At 38.2% G+C, this 25,129-nt stretch overlaps 1 protein-coding gene and 1 long non-coding RNA gene across 6 annotated transcripts; both read right to left on the bottom strand.

Moving 5' to 3' along the window:
• Positions 1-4,331: 4,331 nt before the first annotated feature.
• On the bottom strand, positions 4,332-5,594 carry LOC111267589 (uncharacterized). The gene is made up of 2 exons (XR_002684728.2): positions 5,413-5,594; positions 4,332-4,659 (listed from the first exon to the last, which is right to left on the bottom strand). It is a non-coding gene; the product is annotated as an uncharacterized LOC111267589 (long non-coding RNA).
• A 14,756-nt stretch (positions 5,595-20,350) lies between these two features.
• Positions 20,351-24,909, bottom strand: UbcE2M (NEDD8-conjugating enzyme UbcE2M). Of its 5 annotated transcripts, none has more exons than XM_022845886.2 (8): positions 24,810-24,909; positions 24,511-24,629; positions 23,650-23,872; positions 23,398-23,456; positions 22,715-22,792; positions 22,436-22,493; positions 22,119-22,236; positions 20,351-21,305 (listed from the first exon to the last, which is right to left on the bottom strand). In XM_022845886.2, the coding sequence occupies exons 3-8, from the start codon at positions 23,792-23,794 to the stop codon at positions 21,236-21,238; spliced, it is 528 nt and encodes a 175-aa protein (XP_022701621.1). In that variant the 5' UTR covers positions 23,795-23,872; positions 24,511-24,629; positions 24,810-24,909; the 3' UTR covers positions 20,351-21,235. The 5 variants fall into 5 exon arrangements, with proteins under 5 accessions (XP_022701621.1, XP_022701620.1, XP_022701622.1 ...); XM_022845885.2 differs by having other exon boundaries at positions 24,806-24,904; XM_022845887.2 differs by lacking the exon at positions 24,810-24,909 and adding an exon at positions 24,781-24,799.
• Between the last annotated feature and the right edge of the window lie 220 nt (positions 24,910-25,129).

The raw sequence follows: 25,129 nt of genomic DNA, 5'->3' as shown, positions 1-25,129 counted from the left end.
AGTGGGACTTTTCGATTAACTCCTCAAAAAGTTTTCAAAATCAATTAGTACAGTTGCTTCGGGGTATGCGTCAAGTTTTATTAGCATAAATAGATAAGGCAGCTGTACGGTAAAAAAATTAAGATCTTTTCTCTAAACAGGGCAATATACTATCTGAAAGCTTGATAAAAAAACACCCTGCCATACAACTCTATCTGCTAGAAGAGGCATACCTAAAGCTTTGAAAAACCATCTGGCTAGGAAGCATAGTTACATGTTTCTAGAATTATGTGACGCGATAGCCTTGTACCTCATTTGATCAGAGAGGATCATAAAAATACCAAATGATGTTTACTGGGAGGTAACACCATCAGCAGAACACAAAGCGGAAAAATAAATTTAAACAGTCTAGCTGCGCAAAGCTTCACTAACTATTAATGGATATAAACAACACATAAAAACCCTGGGAATCTACCGCAAGATTGAATATAATTAGGTGTCCTTTGCAGGCGGGCAGAAAGAATTCGAGGCGAAGGCATCTTTTGTACAATTTGCCCCGATACTGAGGAACCTGAAAATTTGCTTTAGGAAAAAATGCTTTCCTAAGAACGCTTCTGTTCCAATTCGAAACATGGTCGATGAAACTAAATGAAAAACTATGAAAAGTGACATTAGTTTTATCTGGATCCAAATCACTTTATGTTGCTGATAATATATTATATGTACTACTGTTGATATCCTCCATAATATTATTCTGAGTATGCGAACGGCACACATGCTTTTCGACGACGCCATCTCACGTTCAGTCAAATCTCTGTCAATGGTTATCTACTGTGTCTCTTGTTTAGGCTGTAAGTCTTGCAGTATCAGACTAAAAAACTATCATTACTCGTGAGTTTATCGAGGCCGCTGCCCGTTGACCATCCAATAAATTCAAATTTTTTTCTCTCGTCTGCAACGACTCGGACGTCTGATTGTTCGACCGACGTCCTTTTCAAACTGTTCGTCTAAAGCTAAGCAAAAGCGCGCACCTGCTGGGCTCTCGTATGCACACACAAAACTGACATAGTTAAATAATCATGCATAGTTGACGAAACGTGCCGACATGGCCCAATATGCCAACAACAGGTAAATGGTTGATGCACGGTAGTATATGACAATCAAGAACTATTGGCGGAATGCCCATCTAGTTTATTTAAGGTCAGCTGGGGTCTCATAAAGTGAATTTTATTGAGCTAGGATTTTAATAATAATATTCCAAACTTTAGATAGGCACATACACGTAACTTACTGCCGAGCCTGTTACGTATTAACCAAGGACGCAATGTAACATCGAAATAATTAATTTTTATTGGCTGATTAAGTTACGATGTGAAAATGAGACAAAATTTCACAGATACGAATATTTTTCTCTATTTCTATTTACGCATTTTACACCTATAGATAGCGGACTTGAACGTATATCCGGTATATTGTCGTAGCATGAACCTTCGCCTAGCCATAGAGTTTCTCCGAATGCTTAGCGAGGTATCAAGGTAAACGGACGCTCTTTTGACCCTCACATCAATAAAAATATATAGTACGTATGTATAGCTTCGTTGAATAGCGAAACTACCTTATTACGCTATTGTATCCCGACTCGACACAAGTCAAAATACTTCTCATATGGCATGGTTCGTAGTGATAGCTTATAAGCATAAGAAGTTAAAAGGGCGGTATTTAGTACATGAGCGCGATTAACCAGTTGATTATTGCAAGTACAATATAAAGTAAAAAAAAAAAAAAAATTTACGTAAAATCATAAGAGGATACGTTGTTCTCACGAAGCGATACAAAAGCTATAGTATTTCTACGCCACAAGTGGATGCATCGGTCTTGGTTGTAGCAACAATCATACAACATTATAAAATGCTCAAAGTGCATAAAAAGGCAGATATTGGGCTGAAGTTACCACAAAGGACATAGATAAAGCGATTTTGAAACAGGAAGGATTCCACTCTGGGTCGTCTATCTTATGATATATTCAATAGCGACGCTGCCTAGATTCTTTTGTGTCCTATACTGTTTGATTAGTGAGCAGTATGGTTCCTCGCTAAACAATACACATGACTGAATCAAGATATAAAACAATGCAGATTGCTCCTTAAGGCTTAACTCTATACCAATGCACGGTTTTACTGAAAATCTATAAGCTAAGACCTACACGAACTTAGATGCACGAATATAAGTCGTCACTTGAAATGCGAAATTGTAATAAAATAATAATATATTCATATACGAGCGTATTATATACCCCGTGGCTACGTATACGGGCTTACGATGCGTGCTCTGTCTGAACTCTGTAATCCACTCTTTCCGTCCTTGCCCTTCGAGGGGGCTAGCCATCATCGATTAACTTACTAGAAAGTGCAGTGCCTACCGCGTCTGATCTTTTTTCCCGTGACCTAGCTTCCGCTCGAGATGTAGTCATTACAAGTCCTGCTTCACACTCATTCTAGCTACGTACCTCAAAGCTACATACTCCCGAATACTGAATAGGTACAAATACTCACACGGGACCTTTACTTGAATGAGCGAAAATAATTTCCATAATAACGTTCTAGTCATGCTTAAGAATGGCTACAATATTAGCGATGCTGGATAAAGCGAATAAAGTAAGTAAGACTTTTAGTATTACTTTTTCATTGTTAAATAAAGACTCACGACAAATTGATGTTTTTCGGATGGAGAATTCAGCTTCAATGAGGGCAACCACCCCTGGACAGGTGATATAATATAAAGATGCTATACTATTGAATCATTGTCTGTGGCAGTAGATGTAAACGTTGCATGCATAACGTGGTTATAAGACGTATTAAAAATATGGTGATGAGATGATGCTTACGAAACTTTTAAGTTCAAGTTTTAGGGTGGTCATTGCTCATAGAATTCTTAAGTGGAAATGGAAATGCGATGTTTGCGTATTTTTACTCATGTAGACAACGGATCTGATCTTAGTTTATGTTTATAAGCCAATTGCAGACGACTATTTGGCAACTGCTAGCGAGAATGCTTTGAATTAGCAATTTCTAGATAATAGACATTTATCTATGCATTAAGTCATTCGATTAATGTCCTAAATAATGCGATTTGTATAAAATTTCATAACATATGCGTTCCTGATACATGCCGAGAGTACTGAACAATCGCTGGTTCCGGCGGAGTCGTAAACACTCTAAGCAGCCTCAAACTCTTTCACAAGCCGAGCAAGTCAACACGAAGCTAAAATAGTAAATCAAGTTGTGGTCGTATTTTCCGATTTAGATGCATTTTAAGAACCTTCCACAGCTGTCCGCCCACGGAACGTTCTATTGTACTAGTAAGAGCCAATCGCCTTGGGTAAAACTCACTGCCAAGACACCAGTCTTCAACTGATTATCAAAAGAAGAGGCAATTTTCAAATTGAATTTGGGCGCCATTGGGATCTTCGTGTAATCAGGGAGCTCATGCAATAAGGTTTAACTGTACGTGGTCCAAATTAAGACACCAACGATTTCTCGACTCTACCGGATCGATGAGCTATTCGGGCGGCTTTTGTAACGATTTTTGGTACAGTCTTTATTATTATAGTTCCACTAATACACTAGCGTCCACTGAACAAACTGTTCTATTACTGCTACCTTCGGCGCCACTGGCGAACGCCGAAGACGACATAACGACAGCATCTGCAGACAAACGCCCCTACACACCACAACGCTTAAGCGTGCTCTAGTTACGGAGGAGGGCTTGCCGTAGAGGTTGCCCGATTGATTGGGATTCATTATAACGTTAGTGAATAGCGATCTAGTGATCACGAACGTCCAGCGCTACGAGCGCCGAGCGCTACGAAATCAACAAGTTATTTCTCAACCGTGAGTGCTTGACCACGTTCTTAAGCATCCTGCAATGCTGATCAATACCTAGAAAAAGTGCAATGGCTCTTGACAGAACGAGACATCGGTCAGTGAAGAATTAACTGATTGCCGAATTTTCTGACAGTACAAGTATGTGCTCATTCATCCAAGTCAGGCAGGAGCTCGTTTACGGAAACTCATTCGATCCCACAACGAATACCCTCAGCCGTATTAGATCACGGTCTTTTTCTGTCCATTTTCCGTGTTTTGTATACTCGCAAAACGGGTTGATCAGTAAGTGGCGTAAACGTGTGCATGTTTTGTCGAGAACCTGCAAGTTAGCACTGCAAAGCAGAAGAGGTTCAGCCAACTTGAAGTAAATTACACTCATCTACAAAGTACTCAGGTTGGCGAAATGTTCTACGACTGATAAGTATTAGGTATTGGCTTCTGAGCGAAAATGGAAACACGACACATACATTTGCTTACCCCGATGGCTGACTCCACGCTAATTTTTATTTACATGTCAATGGTATCATCACATATTGTGGAGGGGCGAATATTCTCGATTGTATACCATCATTGTTCGGTTAATGTTGCCATACACTGGATTGTCACGTAAATTGCTCGACTAATGAAAGAGTTAGATGCGAAGAGGGAACTGGTTAACGAACTCATTAGCCGTCGTTCAATGAAGGTCCTTAGATAGGTCGCTAAGTATTAGTTCATCTGCATCGGGGGCGATAACGTTCAGCAGACGCTTTCGAAGATGGCTGAAGCTCAGAATTAACATTTTAATGGGTCAGATCTGTAAGAAATAGCGTAATGTAAAATCACATTCTTCTGCTCAAGTCTTTTTCTATGATACGTTGCGTAGCTAATGATTCATCTGTCATAAAGCTGTAATTATCATAAGGAGGAATTAAAATCCTTACATTTTCCGGAGTTGAACACGCACAATACGTTCGACTATATCCATATATATAACGCTATCGGGCGAAAAAACAGCGCACGGCTGATAATTCTAAATAACTTTAATTAGTAGATATCCATGGAGGTGTCCGAGAGTTACAGGTGGGCGGATAACTTTAACCCTGTTCTCTAGAGAAATACTGTACTACCTCTAGTAGATGTGATGAAGATTTTACAAACAGGCCAGAATTATAGATTACTAATTATAGAAAAAATTATAGAATAGATTACTAAAAATTGCCCTATTACTGCTTTGTGACTTGTACAAACACTACGGCATCTTTTTGGAGAAATGTATATAACGTATCTTTCTATGTGGGGTATGATTTCTGTAAATAATCTTATCGCTTCTATTTCCAATCCAATAAAAGTTCGGCTACACTAATGCCGTCTAAGAATAGGTCTCTTTATTCATATAAATTGTGTCCGATGCCAGGTAGTAACTGGCTTGGAAATGCCAACCTCTGAGGCCCAATAGGACACCTGCCTTCTTCTCTGCGACGCTCTTCTATACGGAAAAATACAACACCGCCTTGTTTTACCCTGAGAATGACTTTGATTATAGACAAAAGCTTTAAAAAATACTTACAGGTTATTTTATTAATTCGTCGTAACCTTCCACGTAGAACCTAAAGCAATTCTACAATAGAGTAATACATAACCGATTCATTGGTTTGAAGTCGCAAAGATCACACAACTCCTTAAAAATTTTCGGTGAGGACACGTCTACTCGCAGAGTGTTAGCAATGGCTTGAGATGAGCGCCCTAGCTTTTCGCTTAATGTTTGTCTAGGCTGCATGATCTGGCTAAGATTTTATCCGATGATTGCTATTTCCCTCTCTTCTAGCCGATTTTCCTAGGAGAATTCGAATGAGCGAGGCGCTCCACTTCAAAGCACCCATTAACTGACTTGCTAATGGAAGAAGAACAGAATGATGTAAACATATTGATCTCAATTGTCTACCAACTTTTGTTGGATTTCAAAGAAGTGCCTTCGAGTATAAAGCAGTTCAGCCGGGCCTATTTAATTTGCATTTTATTCAGAAGCCAGTTGGACAACAAAGCGGGTAACGATCTTTTATAAATAGGACATAACCCTTTTTTCGATCACGAACATAACATTAGCACAGTGTGACGCCTATACGTATACATTTTTCTTGTTCCATAGACGATCTAGCCCCCGTCTGTCGCATGGACCTCCGCTGGAAAAAATTCTGAAAGTGGAGTTGATCTTTTTGGACAGACAGACTTTGGACGGTGAAATGTATGGCTTTTAAACGCATAAAGGTGCCTTGTATACGTAGCTTTTCATAGAGTACGTACGATACGCTTATTATGATGACGGTGATCTAATTTTCTCGGAAATACCTTTAGAAGCATAATAGTTTATTTATAAGGGATCGTTGGATATCTAAAGATATCAGGTTATCCTACAGAACACTCGTTAATTACTATACCTTCCGAGGGCGATAAATGAAAGCGTTATAGAGAAGTAAACGATTTTTGTTTAATCAACTAAAATTGATTCTACTATATTTCTACCTATTGTAGCCCATTATATACGACTTTCCTTGAGAGATATCAGCATAGCGACTTCCTTTTCCGTGCTTCCTACGGTGAAACGTAAATTCTGACGTTAGCTAAGGAAGGAACAAACATTGCTAACTGATACAGATTTAGGCCTGTGCGAAAATGGAGAGCGAAAAGTAATACATTAATTGAGTGACGCGCAGAGTGTCTTCGCACTTCGTTTATACTTCGTCGGTGCTTTTTTTTTTCTTACGCTTCCTAAATGCTTTACGGCGCTGAGAATATTGAGTCAGCGTAAACAGCCCGTTATGCAGATTTGAAATGAAGTCTGAAACGTCATAATCCGCATAGATAGTTAACAGAAATAGAAGATATATGATTGTACGTTTCTATTTATGTTCACGCTTAAATATAGTTTTGTCGTATCAGATGAATCGAAATGGTGTCGACAAGAATTTGTCTGGGTGCATCGCTCCCAACTACTGACAAAGGTGGACCGAGACAACGAAATTGTCCAATTAAATACCAATAGCACTTCTCATACTCATAGTCTAAACCATGAACAGTTACGGATCAATTCTAAATGATGATATCTTCTCCAGATGAAGAATAAAGGGTTTTTATGCGATATCGTATCATTAAATAATTGAAATAATGCGCATTTTTCCCACTTACATAGAGGTTTAGATTTGCTTTAATGTTTCGAAATGCGACAGTAACTAGGGCATGATGAAGGCATAAAAATGGATACGTTCAGCAAATTATTACAGTGATTATTTTCGAAGTCCGTTTTTGAATTTTATTAAAAATATACTAAGAGCTATGTACCTCATTGACTCCAACAGAACACCGTTAGGTTCTTGCAAAACGTAAGGAAATGTACAGGTATGACAACAATCGTAGCTATGTGAATGCATTGCGGCCAGCTATTTTATAAAATATAAGGTCACTGCAAAACAGTAAGCTGCGTGATAGACAATAGTCATTCAGAGCAGCAGGTAAGGAAAATTTGGAAGGGAAATGTTTAGTCAGAATGCACTGCAACTGTTTTTCCGCGAATGTAGCCTCGGGCAACGATGCATTCAAAAAACCGATGGTGCAGTCACACGTTGCAGTGATTGTTAGGTGTTACAAAAACCGAAAATCTATACCACGTATCCGACATCTGCACCTTGTACATTGCGTCCAGCTTGCCGCCAGACTGGTACAATTCCAGATGTTTTCCATTCGTAGCATAGACACCGATAGAAATCTCTGGTATAGTAACACGAAAACCGCGAACATCTATATTTTTAGATAGTATATATAGAATATCCACATTTTTATAAAATCGCATAGTATCAGGCATCGATTGTAGATAATAAGATGCCACCCGCTTTTTTGTTGAGGTAAACAAGAGAAAAAGCATAATATAAACAATGATGATCTAGCATTCACAGTGGCATACAGTTTTTTGCAATGCAGGCCCCTAATCTTCACCTTCAAGGCCCGTGCGGAGCTCATGTTCATAAGGCTAAAAGGGATGCTTGTATATCACGATAGCCTATTACGTTTAGTCGGGCTTCTGGTTCCAGTGCGGGTAGCGATTTCAAAACGAAATATTGATAACCTTTTTCCTGATATTAATTATTAACGCAAACTATTCGAAGACAATAGGTCGACATAGTCGATATTGTAGAAATGTTATATTGGCATTATTTTATCTAAGTGTTTCGGCTATAGGATTTGTCTTGAAAGAGATGCATCATAAAGATCGTAGTTTTAAATAGTTCCCATAGAAAAGTTGTCGAATGCATGAACAAATCAATTATCTCCTATTATTATGAAGGTCCACTAGAATATTTTTTCACATACGGTAAAGTGTTAATAGTAAAAACAAAAACTATTCGACCAGGTCAGCATCGTTGTTGTTGTTGCTGGCCCGCACCTGATTGCAAAACGAATAGAGTAAAACCGCTTCTAATCAGCAACGTGCCGCACAAAACGCACGCTCCCAGTCGACGTTTCAACTTGACGCTTATTAATGAGCTGAATTTCGATTCTTTAGATATCGTTGACCACGGTTCCTGCTTGTTATTCTTTCTCTGACTCTGATGCCTTCGAATCTAGTTTGTCCAAAAAGGAAAATTCCCTTCGGCAAAGGAAATCGTCTACAGTGTAACGAACCATTGCCTCAGGTCGAACGATTTCTAATTCGTGTGTGGAAACACACGTGCAACAGCCGGCCTCTAGGCTTCTTTTGGCGCATGTTACGTAATAGGGTTCGATCGCGTTGACGCCAACCCAGTCTTCGACAATACAATGATTAGCTCTAACATTACTCCGGTTAACCTTACTAGTTTGTTTGTTGTACAGTCCCAATTAGGCAGTACGCTGTTTTTAAAAGGATTGTTTTGAATTAACTATCTGAACGTAGACGACTGGTTTTCGGACCAGATTGTAGAGGATTTGATAACTTCAAACAGGAACATTAGTTTTAGTGTGCGAAGCTTCTAAGAGCTATGTAGATTGGATTTATTAGAAGGATGTGTTTTGGTGAAATTAAATTCGGTCCGTTATATCGAGAGTAGCTTTTAAATACTTGCCGTAAATCTTTGTTTGTGCGACAAATATATATATATTTCTGTTTGTCTCGTAAAGCTTCATGAAGTTTTCTACTCGTTTAAATTGCTGCAGACCACAAAGCGATGACTTTCTGTATGATTTCGCGAAAAACACACGTTATTGTACTACAAATTGAGATTCTTGCGATAGTATTTTTCAGGATTCCTTGCCTATGAACAGGAATGGGCCGCTATAAATGTAGATCGTAGGTGCGTAACAGCTGCTGTTCTCCCAGAAGACCGTTGCTATGTGTCGAAAAGGATCATTGGCCACAACGTATAGACAGTAAGATATAGATAGCCATCAACGTACTTTAGGAGTCAACTGAAACTGTTGTGCCGGTATTACTTAACTGTGCTCCTTCCTGCCTTGCCGTGGGACTACTCGTTGAAATACCAGAGTCCCATTTGCTGAAAGCACCCATTTCAAGTTGAAGGCCGATCGTAAGGCTACAGTTTGTGCAAGGAGGGCGTTTGACATAAGTAACTCTATTTGCATCGCTCTAATAACCACATAGTAGACATTTTTCCAAACGACGAATGCCTTCGTAGGGAGCTCTGCAGGGTTGACCAAAATTGCTGACCAGCCGCACGGTCAGTTATTTTCTGATAAATCCCTTTCTGTCCTGTATACGGCTATTAGTACAGGGACCCACTCGATAAAAGGTCTTCATCGAGCAGATTATTATACAGCATTACAGTCCTGGAACAAGACTGGAGGCATAAAAGATTATGTACAAATATTAGACCTACTCCATACGGTCTTATACTTCGAAAATAGTGTTTTATAATACTACTGCGGCGGTATGAAATTTAAAAGACTAACAGAATCACAGTGATGCGATCCCAGGTTCGATTTCCAACTGAGACTCAGTGAATTTTTCAACTTATTTGTTGTTCGAGGGCCCTTCAAATATTTCTAGGCGCTTCGAAGTGTAAGCATTTAGCGGGAACATTGACTACTTTCAAGCCTGTTGAAAAAGAATTCTACCTTTTCTGCTTGACGTTAAGATGGTTTATAGTAACAGATTCGTGTCGATGCATCTTCAGTAAATGACCAAGTCCATAGCAGTAATATGAGATCATTCGTTTTTTTTTTTGGTTACGTAGATTTCATAGAACGTGCCGTTGGTCGAACTTGATTTGGAACAAAAGCAGAAGGGATGGCTCATTTTCGAAGCTTTTTATGCGTTTAGAGAGATTTACTTAGTTGTCCGAGTAGTATCGTTGCAATATAGCTTACCTTGGTGGCATAGTACCTGCTACAGCAGTAAATTAAATGGGAAATCTAGTTTGCCCCCAATGTGCACCCAATGATAAGCTTTAAATATGCATATGCTTATGCATACTAGAACCTGAAGTATTTAGATTTTTTCGTAAATTTTGACCTCCTCTTAGCGAATAATACACCCCGATGGTGCCTAATCGAAATCATTTTTAATTTCCTCCCACACAATACACCCATACTTTTCTCCACGAAGAAAATAGCTAACGACAATGTTTAGTACCGGCAACAACGTCCTTCCGAATGTCTCCTGTATGTTACCACAACCATTTATGCAAGCAATATCACATCCTAGGAAATTGTGTGTGCGTTCCGTATTCTAACAAACACAATGAGTTTGAGTCGGTAATTTTTTCGAAACATTTTACTTTTGTCTTATCGGTACACTCAGCTTTTAAGCACAAAGATATATATATATATATATATATATATTTTTTTTTTTGCTCTACTCATAGTACAAACCGCGTAGACACAAATTGCTTATTCGGTGTATGAGCAAAAAACAGAACGTTAAGGCATTAGAAGAGATCGTGCCATTTCAGGTTTGCAATATTGGCTTTTTACTTTGACATCTAACATTCCGAGATGAGATAGGACATAAAAGTACGCCATAACGACATGCAGCAAGATTTTATCATGTTAGCTTAAGTGATCTTTTATTAACTATTTGTTTATATGATGCATTCGTATTGTAACTATTACAAATAAGGATGTCAAGGTGTGACTTGTACATCTAAGTACAATAGATAATCTACAAGTATATAAACAACGTGTTACTATAATCGTTAGTAAACCATTCGAGCATACAGGTCACATGGGCACACCACAAAGACTGTTAGCCTCTCGACGACACAAAGCCACAGCAAAGGCTTTTAGTTTGGGTTGCTCCTTTAATAAATCTTATAGATATACCGTTAGTTCCATCTCTGACGTGAACTTCTAGAGATTATTGCCACGCACTGTTATGAGTCTTTGGCCACGAAAGCTTAATTAAGCCACTGAGAATAAATTAAAACGTATTTATTATAGTTGCCACGATAACTAATCCTGTCCAGGATATTTAGAGAACCGTAATCCAAATGCATCTATAATAGTTTTGAAAACATAAAATTAACCAATGCGAATTGTTGGCAACAGTTTTGGGTAGGTGGCTCAGCAGATAGACGTTCGTTATTGAATGGAGCACGTTGGTCTACTAAACTTGGGGACCCGTAGGGTGGGTTTGATTCGGAACTGGGCGTTTCGTGCTCGGGCCCAGCTGTCTGGAGCGATGCTTACACAAGTGCCAAAGGTGAAAATTTAAACGTGCATTATTATTATTAGCGAAGTGTTAAATGAAAGTACCACTATTATTGCAGACTTTCAAAATAACACTGTCTGATCTGTTTGACTTCTATGCTACAACAGTTTTGCATCACTCTAAAACTGGAGATCGTTAGTCATTTATGATTCGTTTCTTCTATTTTCGCGCTTGTTTTGAGACAAATGACTGAGCTATAGCACTCGAAACTTTCAAGTTAAAAGGAAAAACCTGCCGTCGATCTTGTCAAAATTTATAGACCAGGAATAAACTACATCTATGCATGCCATTTATGTTGAAAGAACATTTTATTACAGCTTATATGACGCAGGCTTTGTCGCACTCTTGTAATACCGGTGCTGATGCGAGAAATTATGATTAAACATAATGATTTAGCAGAATGAGGTTGCTTAAAGCATAAATTAATTACTTGAAACCAATTTGTCTCTGTTAGCGAAGCTTCTATAAACAAATTCCCGGTTCTTGGTAATGTTTATTTATACACGGCGGCTTATTTTCAAGGCGGGATAATGTAATTTTCCTTTATAAAGGCTGGCGTCTTTTGAAACAGGCGATTCTTCTAAATTGCAAAAATTTATAATTTTAAGACAACTTGTTTCTACTTTATATATTTGAATAAACATACTTTAAAAGCTACAAGTAGCCCGAACAGTTTCGTGGCAAAAAAAGTATTGTACACTTTTTTGTAGTTAAAGAGAAGTAACATTCACACAGAGATAAAGAAAAATACCATATTCTAGCTGTGTAATAAGCTTTATTGTACAAGGATCGACGGCTCAATAAGAAGCAAATGAAGATGATTTTTACAAATAAAATGATTCTTCCAACAACAGCATTTTTCTTCTCAGGCTTTTTGGGTTAGTATTTGTGGTCCTAACGTTGTATTTTTATCAATCAATATTCATACGCCCCCTTTCTTAAGCTAACAATGTTTCCGCTTTACGTGCGCTACTGAAGCCGTTAAGCACTGCTTCAAACGGCAGGTTTCTACCACGAAACGGTCTGTTAACGCCAAGATTGGAACCTACCACAAAGGGATGAGGTAAATACACCCGAGCTGACAGTATTGAAAATAGACGTAGACAAAGTTCCGCAACAAAATAAGTTTGCAAATGATTGTTTAAAAACTTCTGTTTTTACTTATAATGGGATATTTTTTATATGATTAGAGAAAATTACGGTTTGATTACGTTGAAATAAGATCCGATTAGTTAGATCCAAAAGTTAATATTACGCCGTCAATGCGCGTCCTCTATTTTTCTTTCAACTTTTAACCTTCTTGTTCATCATTAATTTACCATAACTGTGAAATACTTTTATGGCTAATAAATTCTTTGTAGACGCAGGGCTTAATATTTTAGTTACGTAACATGTACCACGTTATGTGCCGGGAATCTTAATTTTGCACCGTACATATGTATACAGACACAAACGCTTTTTCGAGGTCATGCAGTAATGTTCCTTCATTTTCGTTCATTCACCTCCGTCAAAACGCTGACAAATAACTGAGGATCACCGCCTCCGAGTTTTCAACGGGCTAGATGCCCAACCCCAACAAGTTTCAGGGTGCGACTACGTTTTCCGAATCGATCGATTCTCGAGTGTTGGAGTTAGCCAAACTTCCACGCCTTTGTCAGCTGAACGAAAGGCCCGAGTTGAGCCCTTATGAGCTCTAGTAAGAAAGCAGTGAAAGAACGGACGAACTGGGTCGTTGGTAGACAAAAAATTTGCGGCTGTCGTTAACGGAGCCAAACTCCATGATGGAGGCAAAAAGCATAGCATATGACAATGTAACTAAATTAAGCTGCGCGTTCACATATATGTTATGTGGAACATTATTTTATAAAACATCACGTTTATAAGTTATGCGCAGTTGTTAACGGTCTCTGGATCTACACATTTACTATCTAGCAGCGTATTTATATGCTCCTGAAGATACATATGTATATGTATATTTTAATAGCATAGCTTTAGACATTGGTAGTTTTGGCACTCAATGCAGGAGATGTGTACAGTAATGTTCAAGACAATGTTCTGCAGCAAATTTTAAGTTTAACATAAACTATATATATATATATATATATAATGTCGAGATTTGATTATCTTAGCAAGAAGTTCATAAAGTTCCAATAAGGTGAACAAACTAGACCTCTGACGTGATTCATAAGTTCCCGTGAATATACAATATCCCATGTGAGTCTTTATCTCTTATTCGTGCTTCCTCGTTCTACATATGTTTGACCAAGCCTGCTTTTAATGAGTAACTCCTTTGTTATCCATTCAATCAACCATCGCCTAATTTCAGGTCGCTTTATTATACCTTTTTTTTTTAGTCTAGCAAATAGCCACCTACTTATGTAATGCAGTGACTGCTGCATTCTTTGGCCCACAAAACATCATTTTGTTTTCAGTCACCAAGTCTGAGCTATATCAAATTTTTTCTTTACATTGTGCTGTTCAGTGCAGGAAACCTTTTGCTGATAATCTATTGAGGCCATAAGTTTCCAGGGCAGGCCAGTGACCCCCGATAAAACAGGAGTGAATGAAGAAGTGACTCGTGGAAAAAATTTAGCTTTGCTGCTTACAATTGGTATAATAGTAGTGGTTTTTAACGCACTAGTAACGAAAAGGCTCATGGCCATGGAAAGACAAACAACCATAGAAAGCAAAATGAAAGGAATCATACAGATCCTTGAGAAAACCAAAGGTTTAGTTCCTTTTGGCAAAAGCCCTTAAAAACCTTTAAGTTTTTTGTATTACATGCATTCTACGAAAGCACCAATAATAGGGGAGACCACAATCATTTTTAATAATACCATTAATTTTCTTTCTACAATTAGCGGACCCTAGCTCCTTTTCCAGTGTATAAATCGCTATAAAAAGACGGACTCCCGCCGCCAAATGTTGATAATGAAAAACATTTTAGATGCGGTACTTTCCAAGTTGTTATTTAATTGGGCTATAGTTTACTTTCTATTTAGCACCCTAATTTTAGTACTACAAAAATCATATCCATATTAAATTTCCTAAACTTTTCTACACCATAAATACTCAAGGTAGCAAATACTAAAAAAATAATAAAAGTGCAGGCCACAGATTCCATTTATTATCATTTCAAGCAAAAAGGGCGGGCATTAACTGGATAAACAGGATAAGAGGGCATTCCGCATACCGTGCCAACATAATATGGTTACTGATTATCAGAATTCCGTACCGTACCGGCTCTGTTCTGGCTGAATAAACTGACCAAAATGCAGCCTTTAAAGCCAGTGAATAAACAAGAAGTAAAGAGGTCTAAATAAATTAAGCGGTATTCCTATTTACGTCTTATACAAAGGCAATTTTCGTAGGCTAGACGCAGGTCGTTAAGTAAAAAAGCGAAATTGCAGCACATTGTTCTACGCCAATCCTGAGTACGTACATACAGTACATATATTGTGGTATCGTATCAGATCGACTCGACATCAAAGGTTATCACAGTTAATCAAAGGACATTCGCCTGACTGATTAGAAAGGTAGAAATTTTTACCATGGCGAATGACTTACCAACGGGTCGATATATAACCGGAATCTTTTTAATTGGTTGCGCATGTCCAATACAATCAATATAGATTACTACCCGTGTAATCGTTATCATCAACTTTATAATAAATGACAGGTTGAAGTGAGGCCTCGACGATTTCGAAACGATAGGAGACAATAGAGACGATTGTTGACCGAGTCGCGCGTGTACTGCTAGTATCGACTCCGTTAGAGATTTCTAGAAAAGAGAAACAGCGTAGACCGTTTTTCGACGAAGCATCCGGCGCGCCATTTCATTGGCCTTGGTTCATTAGGGTGAGACAAACCTCGAGGATCGATGAAAGCGAAAGCTTGTCAATAAATGCCTGTAGTTCATTATTTATCACTATGGTGGCCTGATTAGTAGTCTGGTCTTAAGTGTCTACATTTTACTAGCGAGTACAATTCATTTGACGGCAATTACTTAAACCGATTGAATTTTTCCAAGTGATCTTTTATGGTATTATTGGTTTTCGTATTTCAGCTTTTCACCAGGACATCGATTATTTGCCCCGCAAAGACTTTTACTAGTGGACTAACATTGTGATATGACTGGTCGGTCCACTTGCACCCGAATCGGACATATTCACTTAAGCGGTGATTTCTGGCAAGTAAAGATAGCCGCGGACATATTCATCATTTTCCCGGTTACAGATTTCATAAGAATTACCAATGGCTTTTACGAATGCAATGAAAACCGCTACTCGTTGACTTACTAAAGAAAACGGCCACTTCCGTAAGGTATTTTGAGAGTTTAACAACAAGAAAGCTTGTTGTGGTTTCTGACACTATACTCTGCCTAATTAAGATTAGAAAAACGACGGTGCTGCAGTCTCCAGTGACTCCAAAAGTTTTCTTTAGGCTTTAGTTGCTGTTTACTTTTCAAATGACAAGGCTTATGCCATTCAATCAATTTGAGGTGTTGCTGTCTGCTTCAAAAAAATTTTAGTGTTCGATGGAATACACGGATCGACAAACTTACCCAACTGGACTAAAGTTATGGGCCATTTTTCTAAGCTAAGACGAGCGGGCGTCAAACTCTTTACTTTAGAAACATAAAATTATCCTTAGCTTATATTTTCACAAAAAAAATTGACAACAACTGACTGTCACGCTTGAAATGGTCACGCCGTAAGACCTGTAACTTTCTAAAGTGGAGAGCTGCCAGTAGTTCGTGAATTATGCAAAAAGCCTCAAGAACCTAGCTAGCCGTAAGACCCAGGTGGTGACGCTGTGCTATATTGCCGGCAAGGCCGTTTGAAGTCGAATGAAGAATATAAACTTGGTTGTACGTAACTAAACTAATGGCAGGAGCACTCGAATTTGTTCATTTTGCGGCTGACCACCCTTCAAGTGTTGTAAGGATTCGTAGGTCGTGATTCTTAAGCAATCTGTAACAGAACTTATCGAGGACGTCTTGGAGAAGACGTGCGTCCTCCGGATTCAAAAGGACCACCTATTCAGTATGACACGTAATGACTTGGTGATCTGGTCATCAACGGCGCATCAAAATAGAGTACAAGGCCAGGTTTTTAAGTACGTCCAGATTTTACGAAATATCCCGCGGTCAGGAAAACTTCCGATTTATCTCATGCAGTCATTTTCAACCGCAGAAACGTCGTGTTTATAACCAACATTACGGCTACTCGCTTTTTGAGAGAGGAAATCTGTATCTCATTCGAGACACAGAAGTCATGCTCCTTTTTTGTGTTGCCTTTGAAAGGATGCCTACTTCTATGTAGTTCCTGTAGGATAGTCTCGAGAGAGCGTAGATTACATTCTCAATCTGCAAAAATACGTTGATTTTTGGATCACTAGATAAGAACTCTAAAAACGAATCTACCTGTTTCGACTACCCTTCATCTTCCACTTTTTCCCTCTAAAGAACTGCTCTATTGACAGTCAGTCATCAATTGATAATGTTAGATACGAACAACGTTGTCGAGTAACCGATATTAATTTCTTCTTTTGTATTTACACTAATCAATGAGGCGAAGCCTTTAAACTTAACCGGTAAGTTTACAGGCTTCGCTTTCTCAGTTTGTGTAAACGTAAAAGCGTGATTAATTCACATAACCCTTTGATTACGTCGATCTAATTAAAATGGCGGACGGAAAGAGAAGTCCGATCGGTCACTGATCCTCGCAGTTCTGAGAACTTTTTCTGACATCCTGGATCTTTCAGGTTGCAGCAGTAATATGGCAATACACGTGGAGGTCGAAGAAGTGCCATAACTGCCGATACTTTCCGAAATTCTAGTTAAACTTGGAAGCCTTATACAGGCTGACGCGATGGTCCAGTCTTGCGACCTCATCGATGACCTTTGTGCCTGCTAGATAAAGCTTTGTATTTAGAATTAGTTGCAACACAGTTCTGCACCTTTAACATGGCATCTGTTACATGTTCTTCACACCTCTCGTGACCTGTTACCGTTCTTATCTTCATAAGGGTCCGCGATTAAAGTCATAAATTATTCTGTGAAACGGTCAGAGCGGCTAATATATAGCCCGCTGCGTCTCATTTGCCTGGAAGCGTTGTCGCGTTTTTAGAGCACAAGCAAGCGTTAGTTCAATCATAACTCTTCACAATAAAATATGATGTGCGTGGGGATTCCCACGCACATCATCACAGGTTTATCTATTACACCCCCATCGTTTGTTTGTACCTTTGTTAGGTACATCAACGATTTAAAGGAATAATAATGATAACAGTACTAATAAAAAGATTGCGAATATAAGAACGCAAAGCCTAGCATTAAAGATTTGCAATCAAGGTTACAGATGAACAGTGGCCAACGAAATGCCAACCGTAGTGCGCGTTATATCGCGTCTATCAACAGACGCCTGACGGTTTACAATAATCCATTATCAGACAAAAAAGGTGATGGTAAAGTGATAGACACATACAAGGTAATGGAAGCATAGAAAACTACAAATACTAGTCGGTCTTTTCTAGAAACTATCCGTCACCACACCGGTTAAATATAGGGTAGAGTCGATTTACACCATTTTGCTTTCATGCTCATGGATAAAATGCTTGTAAGCAAAACCTTCACAAGAATGACCTCTACTAGGCGATCTTTAGTAGTAGCATGCAGTCTAAGCAGGGACTATATGACTCACCGTTACACATTGAGATAAAATTTGTATCACATTTTATCAAATCTTATAGAAAGGTGTCCGACACTTTACATTAAATACTGCTTCAGACGAATGACTTGAGCGTAAAACAAAGTACATTTACATCTAGTTTCAAAACCATATAAGTAAATAAAGTTTTACGTCCAGCACTGGGCAAGTACTGCATTAAACGACTGATCTCCAGCATGAAAGAAACATGTGTACCTTAAGATTCAAATTTACAGTCAGTCTTTTAGTACAATAAGCGGCACGTAGTTAGTTGCTAAGTCATTACGGGAGACCACCATTCCAACGAACGCTATGGAGTTATAGTGTAAAACTTCCATTCGTTCATTACGCATAGATAGCATGTGGTAATATTTTCCCTGACCTAATTCATATATATACGTATACGGGTTCATACCTAGCCCACTTAATATACTCCTGCGTTTAATAATACATTATACCATCAAAAAGGTACACAGTGAGGCAGTATCGACGAAGCTTTCAGCTTCATCTGGCGTCCATTTTTTTTACCTCTCGGAAGCTTGTTGATCTTAACGACGGCTCAAACTCTTTCCTTACTTTGTAGCGCAGTACATGAAAACGTAGCATATAATATTTTTTGATTGTACAGAGCTTTATGTATAATGGAGGTAGATTTTATCACCTAGGTTTTATCATCATTCTATCGTGCCTGCACGGCGGCCTTTGTGAAGGACTTTGGGTAAAAAGAGCTTCTGTATCAGATGTGATGTTCTACACAGGAATAGATGAGAGATTAAACTTATCAAGCAAAAGAATCCCCATTATTAAGTGAATAAAGTATTTAATGCCATGAAGACTGCAAATGTTCGGCGATAGTTACCAGGTGTGTTCGAAAAACAGCTTGTTGATAAGACAGTTCTTTTAACTGCAGAATTATTTTTTTATATACTCTGAAACAATAATTAGCTTTTTGCATTGACAAACCCAATTATTTTAAAGCATTCCATTTTTGTGTTTAAATTTGATTTAGGCATTAGCCATACGGAAGAAACAAATAGGAGAAAAACGGTAAATACAGTTTAAAGTACTTACTGGCGTTATATATCATCTTCCCTGATGTAGAATACAACACCTTATACACTAGACACGAGCCACTTGTACCCAAAATCCATAAAATAAGCAGCCGTTAAGATACGGTAAGCTTAACGGATGAAATCCACCTACGCGTGAAGTACCCAACATCCATAAAACAAGCAGCCGTTGAGACTCGGTAAATTTAACGGATGAAATCCATCTACGCGTGAAAAGTAGGACTGACGCTAACGACTCCGAATGCGTTGATGAATATATTATGACCCGTTGTCCGTCGGAATAGAATTATTTTTGTACACACCTTGTATCTCTTTCAAAAAATGGTGGACTTCCGAGCTTTTTCGAGTTTTCCCTCTCTTTCCCATTTCCCTTCGCATATTGAAGAACTCGTCCTTGTGACGAGATCGGATCATTTCAGATTAAATATGAGTCCACGGTCTACTAACAAACCTTAGTTCAATATTAAATATATATACATATATTTATGCTGTAACCATTACATCCAATATGAAATTATAGTTCGCACAGAATTTTCCAAAGCTTAGGTAGTAGCTTCAAAAAAAGTTTACGGAGACCAAATTTTTAACCTTTTTTGTTTTTGAAATAGCATGTATGATAAAAATTGTGTAGTCATAGATATACCCAAAGATCACAACGCATAACTGTGCAAAAGTTCGAATTACTAAACGAATGGGGTGTTTCATACAAAAAAAAAAAGGAATTGCCGCCATGCACCATGTTTGTAAACTGACAAATACCGCAACCCACTTTACAAAAATGTTCGATTATAATTTTGTTATAATCCTATCAAATATACAAAGTTTAAGGTTAGCTTGCTCTTCAACTTGTTTTTTTGAGCTAACGCTCGTACATCTTGGATACGCTCATACCGTGGTTGTTCGGACAACAACTAGTATGCTTGCAACTCCTTAAATAGAGTTCTTCTCTCATAATCTTAGAGTTAAATCCAACATTTCTCTAAGTGTGACCAATCAACCAAGGACTAGTCAGTTATTACACTCTCAGCATCAATTCTCCACTTAAACTTTATTATAATTCCCTTTTCCCCCTATACATACAATTTAATAACCATTGCTTTATTCGACAATATCACACCCGTCGATCATATTTCACAGATTCACGGCTCATAAGTGTCGTCGTCATTTCCGTAATCGTTCATCACCATTTTCTCCCTATTTTCATTCATGAAAAGGTTTTCAAACCAATTACAGTTGTTTCAACTAAAAGCAATACGAACACACGTTTATGTGCGTCGTGGGAGGACTGATGCATACAGACTTGTAAAAGTAAAATACATAGAGGAAAAGCATTAGTATAAGTAAGATTCCATTAACCATTTTGTTAAAATTCTCCTAAACATATTTGTGAATAATGTTGCCATAAACTGATATCACTTGTACATCACTATGACAAAAATGAACCCACGAAGTACTCTAGATATATAGAACCACAGATTTATCTATATATGCAGATGCGGTACTCGATACCATATAACGCGAACAAGGAAAACTTGCTAACCGTAACGATGCAGACGTCGAATGACAACCACTGGATGTCGAAGGATGACGGCAGCGCATGACGTATACGCTGTCTGAAATAGACGCTTAATGACTTCGCGGTATATATGCCTGCTCCTTTCATACATGAAGTTTCGGCTCTTACGAACATTGGGAGTTTAAGTATCGCTGCGCCTTGTTGCTCATGTGCTTTGGGAGCAGGAGGTATCGCCAACGGTCCTTACTACGATTTTCCGTTAAACATTTTTCCACATCCTTGCATGACAACTTAGAGTCATAGCATCATCTAGCAATGATTATATTTTTGTTTGCAATTTTTATTCGTTATTTATTTAGAATTATAATTATACTTTATTTACATGATTATTACTAATGTTATTTATACATCCCCATTGAAGAGCCCCCGCCTTGCATCATGCGTCGCACATTTTGCTCAAACATTTTCCTGTAAGAGATAGGAACAAGAGAACTGTTAGTACAAGACAAGCGGTTAATCAGCTATTGACAACCTAGGAAAAAGCACCTGTTCGGCTGTAATGAAATATCAAAAAAAGGCGTTGTGTTATGCGACGCAGATTTATAAGCAATGTATGTTGGCTTTGGCTACTAAAACTGTGCTTTAAAAAGAATTATACCCTTACTAGAAATAAATACTGAATAGTGTCGAAAATAATTAAAAAATAAATTAACGTATTTTAATTATATAAATAACTATTTAGCTACTTTCAAACCGCAAATCAATCAATTCAAAAGCTCTATTGAGGTAAACTAATACTTGAAGACTTATAATTCCCTAAGTCGCGGTAATTCACATGCTATAACCAGACTTACGAGCTAAATCAACTATTAAGTATATACTAAGAACTTGACAACAGTGATCTGGATCATATATACAATATGTATTATGTGCAAGTGGTATATATCAAGCCATAGTAAGTAGATAAAATGAAACATATATTAAGCAAGCTCTAGAGGGCAATAAACACTGGCAGATTAAGTTAGACGCATTTAAGGTAACCATCAGCGGCCAAAATAAAAAAAAAAATAACAAATAGTGCCGCATTGCAGAAAATAAAATTCGTAGCCTACTACATCGTTTAACCAGGCTCAATATACTACGTTTTCAGGAAGCAGTTGCCCTCAGAAAGACAGATCGTTCAAAATGACAAGCAGGTTCAAACACTCAAGGTCACGAAGAATCAAATGCTACTCTTTTGGCGAGCTCACGAATCACATTTTTTTTTAACAGAAGCTATACCTGTTGGTCTGTAGGACTTGTGCTGCATCCTTATTAAGAGGATCGTCAGGATTAGGATCGAGGAGCAGGAACAGAAGCCCATGCACTACCGACTGGACTGTGAGAACCGGCTTCCAGTCTAGAAACGGAATAGCATCGATTACAACATCAGGACAAAATATTTATAGACCAGTGACCATATATGACCGCGCCTAATGAAAAATTAGCGTACATTTCGAAAAACGAAATATGAAGTGTTTATGCATTAAATATTTAATGCACATGATACAATGGGTTCTTCTTCAGCATTAATTACACTTTCGCAAATATTCCTATACCTTCTCGAAGGATATTGAGACAGATGTTGCCAGACATATCGATATTTGGGTGATAAACCTAAAGATCAAATGGAATATACCATGTTATTAGTATATTAGTGCTCCAATATTCTACGGTATGCGTGATCAAATATAATAATTAATTTGAAGCCTTCCATCAATCTATTTCAGTTACTTGAGAGCAACATTCTGTACATCTCCTAATTCCGTTACAATTTGGTAGAAAATAATAAGCGAATCGAGTAGATAGGTGACAGAAGAAATACAAGAGAAACGCACTCTCGTCTCGCAGTGAACCTTTGGCGGATCATGAGGGTAGTTAGCGGGAACTTTAAATATGAACAGAAAGCGACCACCCTGTAATTTGAAAAACATACCTTGGGTCAGTTGATGTGTAGTGTGTGCTATATGAACTATTGAAATCAAGTTTACTTAATTCTCACCGGCATGTCCAATGAGAACATGCTCTTTTCAGAAACTTCATGCCGTAAACTATGTGCTAAATCCTCTGCACTACGTCTCGTTAGAATATACAACATTTATTTACGAAAAAAAAACAACATTATGAAGGCCTCTGAAAGTCAGTAAAACCCTTGTTTACCAAGCTAATAAACTTCATTAAGAAAAACCGAAACGCGATCTGTAATGGTTCAATGTTTGACAAAACTGGTGACCTAATTTAAAGGAAAATCTATCTCGACCAGCCTTGCGTGACGCCGTCTAAATTCCTGTACAATCAATATTTAGAAACAGATTTTTGTTTTTAGGCTTAAATTTAGGTTTGCTCTGAGGCGAACAAGAACGCAGCACACAATGATCTATGACCATGTAGGGCTTGTAACACGAATGGAGGACATATATTATTTACTGTTTATTTTATAAAAATGGCATCGTAATCAATATTGTTTAGTATATCATCTTAGTGACTCTATAATAATGCTATGTTTTAGTAAATAACATACTTTGTAAAATCCCTCGTCGGGTGCGATGGATAAGCGGAAATTTAGAAAATCATTTTTATCTGAAACAACAGGAAAGATACACACACGAATATGTGGGTAAGATATATTAATACAAACGTCTATTATCCAAGTCTGTCTGTTCGCTTAGTGGGATACGTATGAAAAAGGTCGACATTGGATATGTCACAGAATACAAAAATTGTTACACCCATATTTGCATCTATTTCAAGTTACGTATTTACTACGGCGTACCAGGAAAATCAATATGGCACCCCGGAGGTAGTTCCAGTTCATTCACGTCCTTGTTTATCCTAAGCTGAGCTGCGCAGGTCCTCTTCGAGGCACTTGGGTCTGATCCATCCTTAGACGCGTTCTTCGTTTGAAATAATTTAATCATCGTACCAATATAGAACGCCAACGAAAGGCGTTCCTTCGGATTGCGACAATCAAAGAACAATCCCAAAAACAGCTGATCCTGAAAGTCAAAATTAAAGTTAAACTATAAAATTATACCGAGACAGCTAATATACCGCATAATTTTTCGAAAATCTATTCACCTTGGGCAAAAGGTCAAATTGTTTTTGTCTTATCTTGTAATTGTGGGCTCTTTCGAACGCATCTTTGCTGTGTAAGTGTTGCACCCGCATCATTGTTGAATAATTCCAAACCTTACAAGTCCAAAATCTAGTTATTAAATTCAAATTAGTATGTACTTAATCAGTGTCGATTCTTATACCATAAATAACTTCTGGTGTAAAGTAGGTGACGATTAACCGTGTTGGATTCATTTCTAACTTAATCGGTTAAAGGAGCAAAAACAGGACGTCTCAGATCGATATACTTTAATTCTCCGCTATTAATGACTACAATCGCATCCGTTAAAATTTCGGATTAACAGACAGAACGTGAACTCCACTATAGGACCAACAGTTTACAAGCCTTTTCGTTTGGCGTGTCCATCATTGCAACTGGTACGTGTTGCTTGAGTTTCGTTTTGCGAGGGCTGTCTTCCAAAATGGCACGTATTCAGGCGCAATACGAACCAATCCACGATATGCCACTAAAAAAATCGATTGCCACGGTCCATTACAACCAGCCCTAGGCAAAACTCACCGCTCAGTCACGAAGCTCCGACGTACGAAAGCCCGAACCGCTCGTCTTCGTGTTTTTATATCACGTCGTAGATAATAGACTGCATCTGACCTATCCTGTTTTGTGCAAGCTTGTGATAGCTAAAAGGCAAAAACCTGGAACTAGTGAGAATTGCCAGGGTACGAGTGTCTTTGGGCGCTCGTATTTGATAAATAAAAAAAAAAAAATGAAAAACCAGATTGTAAATACACTATGATTCTTCACTGTTCACACAGTCATGCACAGAAATACCATTAATCAGGAGACAAACACTAACCCACCGAACTGGGCAGACTCGACACCACTACAAACAGTATCGTAGTAGGCAAACACACAAACTCGTTCTCCTTCTGTCTGTCTATGTCAATAATAGTTCGTCTGCTTAATTGTTTACCTCTGCCCGGGCTGCTGGCACCTTCCCTGCTTTTTTCCTCGTTTTTTTGAGTATTATTGAGAAGTACATGACGCAGTTCTTTCTGCAGCTGTACAATACCAGAAAAAATGGCAGCAGCGCTCCAATCCACCCAACTGGCGATGCAGTTGTATTGTTGTTGTGCTGTGTTATGAAGACGGAGACAATCTCTCTCCCCTGGCCTTCTTA

The sequence above is a fragment of the Varroa jacobsoni genome, unplaced genomic scaffold, assembly GCF_002532875.2.
Source record: "Varroa jacobsoni isolate VJ856 unplaced genomic scaffold, vjacob_1.0 scaffold_1201, whole genome shotgun sequence".
Taxonomy (NCBI): Eukaryota; Metazoa; Arthropoda; class Arachnida; order Mesostigmata; family Varroidae; genus Varroa; species Varroa jacobsoni.
This window is presented reverse-complemented; position numbering and strand designations above follow the sequence as displayed.